The following is a 3398-nucleotide window of genomic DNA, read 5'->3' on the forward strand; positions in this document are numbered from 1 at the left end:
CCGGTCGCTGCCCGTTTCGCATCTGTGCTATGGTTGCCTGGCTGGTTTTAAAGCAACCTATCTTAAATACAAGTTGGAGAGCTGCGGTGTTCCCGTTCTTTTAAAGCAACCTTTGCATTAGTTTTCAGTTAACTCTCTTTGACGCGTTCCGCTCTCTCCTTCCCACAGAGCTGATCTGTGGCAAGCAGGCTGTTGTATTCCGCCGGTGCTCTTCCTGTCACAGAAAAACTCTTCAACTGGGCACCCCGGGATCTTGCGAGGTCTGCCCTTCAGACACTGCGTGCGTGCTGAATGAACACTTGTCTTTCCTTTGCAGGATGGAAATCCGTTTGGTCCCTTCTGGGATCAGTTCCAAGTGGATTTTGATAAGTCTGAGCTCTTCAAGGGAATGTCCTTCAGTTCTGCGTACAAGGACCATTGGATCCAAAGGTAGTGAGAAGGTGGAAAAGCGCTGGCGTGCCACTGCGGGATAACTCAGGGAAATGGTTGTGCTAGGCATTGCGTAAAGCCTCCGCATTTTGCGGGAGAGTGTGAAGAGGTTAATTATCAATATAATTCAAAATCTAATGCTCCTTCCATTAAATACGGTTGTGCTAGGCATTGCGTAAAGCCTCTGCATTTTGCGGGAGAGGGCGAAGAGGTTAATTATCAACATAATTCAAAATCTAATGCTCCTTCCATTAAATATTTACTGAGCATGATCTTCCTGTGGGCAGTATTAGGTGTTAGCTCTGTTAGGCTGATTGATTTCTGAGCCAGTAATATTTAGTTACAGTATTTATTGATTACATATGTAATTATTCTTCAGAAAGAATTTGGTTCTCAGTTGCTGATCGGGAACTGTATTTTGCTGGTTGCCTCATGTTTTCAGAGCCACTTCAGTCGTATCAGTAAGTTCGGGTGACAAAATTGCTCTAGTCTGGGGTGAAAATGTAAGCTCTTGTTGCTTGGTTGCTCGTCGCTATGTGTATGAGGTTCTTGTCTTTCGTCTGTCAAATAATCATACTAATTCGTCTGTTACCAGGTCTGAGGTAAAACGCAGTACCTGAGTTCTGCTTCAGTGTTCTGTTCACGTGGCAAAATAGTTAAAATTCATCTTGGGTAAATTTGGAGCAATAGATTTCGGGGTGTTTGTAGTTTCTAACCTTCACAGTAGTCTTTGTGAAAGATGATGCCTGCAAGGTTATGTTACGTTACAGTCTGCTGGGGTTTTTTTCTGTAGGTTTTCGCCATCTGAGCACCCTGTACTGGCCTTACCTGGAGCTCCAGCCCAGTTTCCAGTCTTAGAGGAGCACCGACCCCTCCAGAAATATATGGTGTGGTCTGACGAAATGGTGAAGAAAGGAGAAGCCTATATTCATTCTCTGCTGGTCAGGCCCTACGTAGGAATCCACCTGTGGATCGGCTCAGACTGGGTATGGCTCCTGTGAGAGGCTGCTTGCTGTGGCCCTGCGGTTGCTCTAGACTGGCGACGACCGCGCTGTGGAAGCAGCGGCCTGGCGAGGAGCTGTGCGCCTGGGCTGGCGTTCGGCAACTCGCTCTGCGTTAGCAATGCCCTTGGGATTCCTCTTTCAAACGGGCTGTGATGCTGCTGGCAGAGCTGGGGGGTGCAGTAGTGTTTTCTCACACGTGCCATTCAAACGTGACATTTTCGCTGTTCTTCTTCCAATAGAAAAATGCTTGCAATATGCTAAAGGACGGGACGGCTGGGCCACACTTCATGGCATCACCTCAGTGCGTGGGCTACGACCGAAGCGCTGCAGTCCCTCTTACCATGGACATGTGCCTGCCAGACCTCAAAGAGATCAAGCGTGCTCTCGAGCTCTGGGTGAGAAAGACGGAAGCTAAATCTGTTTATATCGCTACTGATTCTGAGCCATACACGACGGAAATACAGCAGCTCTTCCAAGGAAAGGTAAGTCGATCAGAAACCCGTTCTGGCAGGAGTGCTTTAAGAAAAACCTTCCCTGGACTCTGGCCCATTGCTGCCTCAGACAGCAGGCAGGCAGGTGTGTAATACCTTATTCACAGGCAAATATTGGCATCTCAAGGTAAATTTTTCTCGTAGCCATAAAAATTATGCTGTAAAACTCTTCCTTTCCTGGAGGCTGAAGAGCATTATCCTGCACAGTAATCAATTTCTCCTTGAAAAAGGCTTCAATTAAATAAACCTAAGTCATTTTCAAAAAACCCTTTTGTTATATGTTCCCATTTCTAATATAATGCCAAGGCATTTGGGTCGTAATAAGAGATGACTGGATTCGTTTGCTTTCCTTGTTTCCCTGCAGATCAAGGTGGTTAGCCTGCAGCCAGAAGTGCCTCAGATTGATTTGTACATCCTTGGCCAGTCCGATCACTTCATCGGGAACTGTGTCTCTTCATTTACTGCCTTTGTGAAAAGAGAGCGCGACGTGCATGGAAAACCCTCTTCGTTTTTCGGCATGGACCATCCACCAAGATTACGGGATGAATTCTGACCAAAAGAGGATCAGGCTCTGTAGTTCTCAGGGCTCGGAGCTTTGGTACCTTGCCGAGGGACCGCTGGGTGCCGTCAGTGTTCTCCTGCCTGCAGAGCATGCTGCCGCAGCCCTGCCTCGGCCCTGTGGTGCTCCTCGCAGCCGCTTCCAGGCTGCTCTGCCTGACTTCTCCCCTATTTCCCACATGAGGTCAGGCAGAAAAGAAATTTTAAATCACATAGTTTATAGTTTCCTATAAACTGTATGTAGTTTTTAAGACATAGTTTATACAGCTCTCCATTCTCATGGTTTGGGGCTCGCCAGCAATCGTGATGAAGCAGCTGCTCAGATTTCCTTGCCTCCATTTTTTTTTTTTTTTCCGTTAAACTTAAATTTTACCAGGAGATGTTGTGCAGCGTCTTGTCCAAAATTGACCGTAAGTTCTTTTTTAAGTGCAAAGTATTGTCAGGAATATCATGGTCACTGCAAGGGAGTGCAAGGCAGAGCTCAGGACTGGAAATTGGCTCTGGGTTTTATCAAGTACCACTGATGCCTTACTAGACCTGCGCCTCGGTTTCCGTTCCCCTGTCAAAAGAGATTTCCCTGCTGATGGAGCTGGGGAGAAGGCATTTGCAGGGACACAGGTGGGGGATCTTCCACAGCCGGTCCTTGGAGAGTTGGAGATGTAGGGCTTGTAGCTTTGTAGCTGTTGCTGTCAGGTGCGGGGGTCAGTGGTAGAAAGAAATGGGTTTGAGCGAAGACTTTTTTTAAAGTAGCTGTAGTGGGGTTGGTGTCTGTCGTGCCTAGGTCTGCGGTAATGGTTTCTGGGGTTTTGTACTTTGTAAAATAACCCCCCTGGCAGCAGAAGCCTTGTCTGGGGGGCAGCTCCCAGCAGAGACAACTGTGGGAAGTGTTTGCTCATGGTGAAACAGCAGCCCAGCC

General features: G+C 47.5%; 1 protein-coding gene across 2 annotated transcripts; it reads left to right on the forward strand.

Moving 5' to 3' along the window:
- Nucleotides 1-16: 16 nt before the first annotated feature.
- On the forward strand, nt 17-2880 carry POFUT1 (protein O-fucosyltransferase 1). Of its 2 annotated transcripts, XM_035895843.1 has the most exons (5): nt 17-429; nt 809-890; nt 1223-1415; nt 1673-1915; nt 2289-2880. In XM_035895843.1, exons 1-5 carry the CDS (start codon nt 318-320, stop codon nt 2475-2477), a joined length of 819 nt encoding a protein of 272 aa, XP_035751736.1. In that variant the 5' UTR covers nt 17-317; the 3' UTR covers nt 2478-2880. The 2 variants fall into 2 exon arrangements, with proteins under 2 accessions (XP_035751736.1, XP_009638605.2); XM_009640310.2 differs by lacking the exon at nt 809-890 and having other exon boundaries at nt 19-429.
- The last annotated feature ends 518 nt before the right edge of the window (nt 2881-3398 follow it).

Source organism: Egretta garzetta, unplaced genomic scaffold (assembly GCF_000687185.1).
Source record: "Egretta garzetta isolate BGI_Z169 unplaced genomic scaffold, ASM68718v1 scaffold316, whole genome shotgun sequence".
Classification (NCBI taxonomy): Eukaryota; Metazoa; Chordata; class Aves; order Pelecaniformes; family Ardeidae; genus Egretta; species Egretta garzetta.

Excerpts from the sequence above, each read along its gene's own strand:
- POFUT1 (XM_035895843.1), top strand. The coding sequence starts at position 318 with ATGGAAATCCGTTTGGTCCCTTCTGGGATCAGTTCCAAGTGGATTTTG. Across the intron at positions 430-808 it reads AAGGACCATTGGATCCAAAG|AAAGAATTTGGTTCTCAGTT; the intron begins GTAGTGAGAAGG and ends ATTATTCTTCAG. Across the intron at positions 891-1,222 it reads GAGCCACTTCAGTCGTATCA|GTTTTCGCCATCTGAGCACC; the intron begins GTAAGTTCGGGT and ends TTTTTTCTGTAG.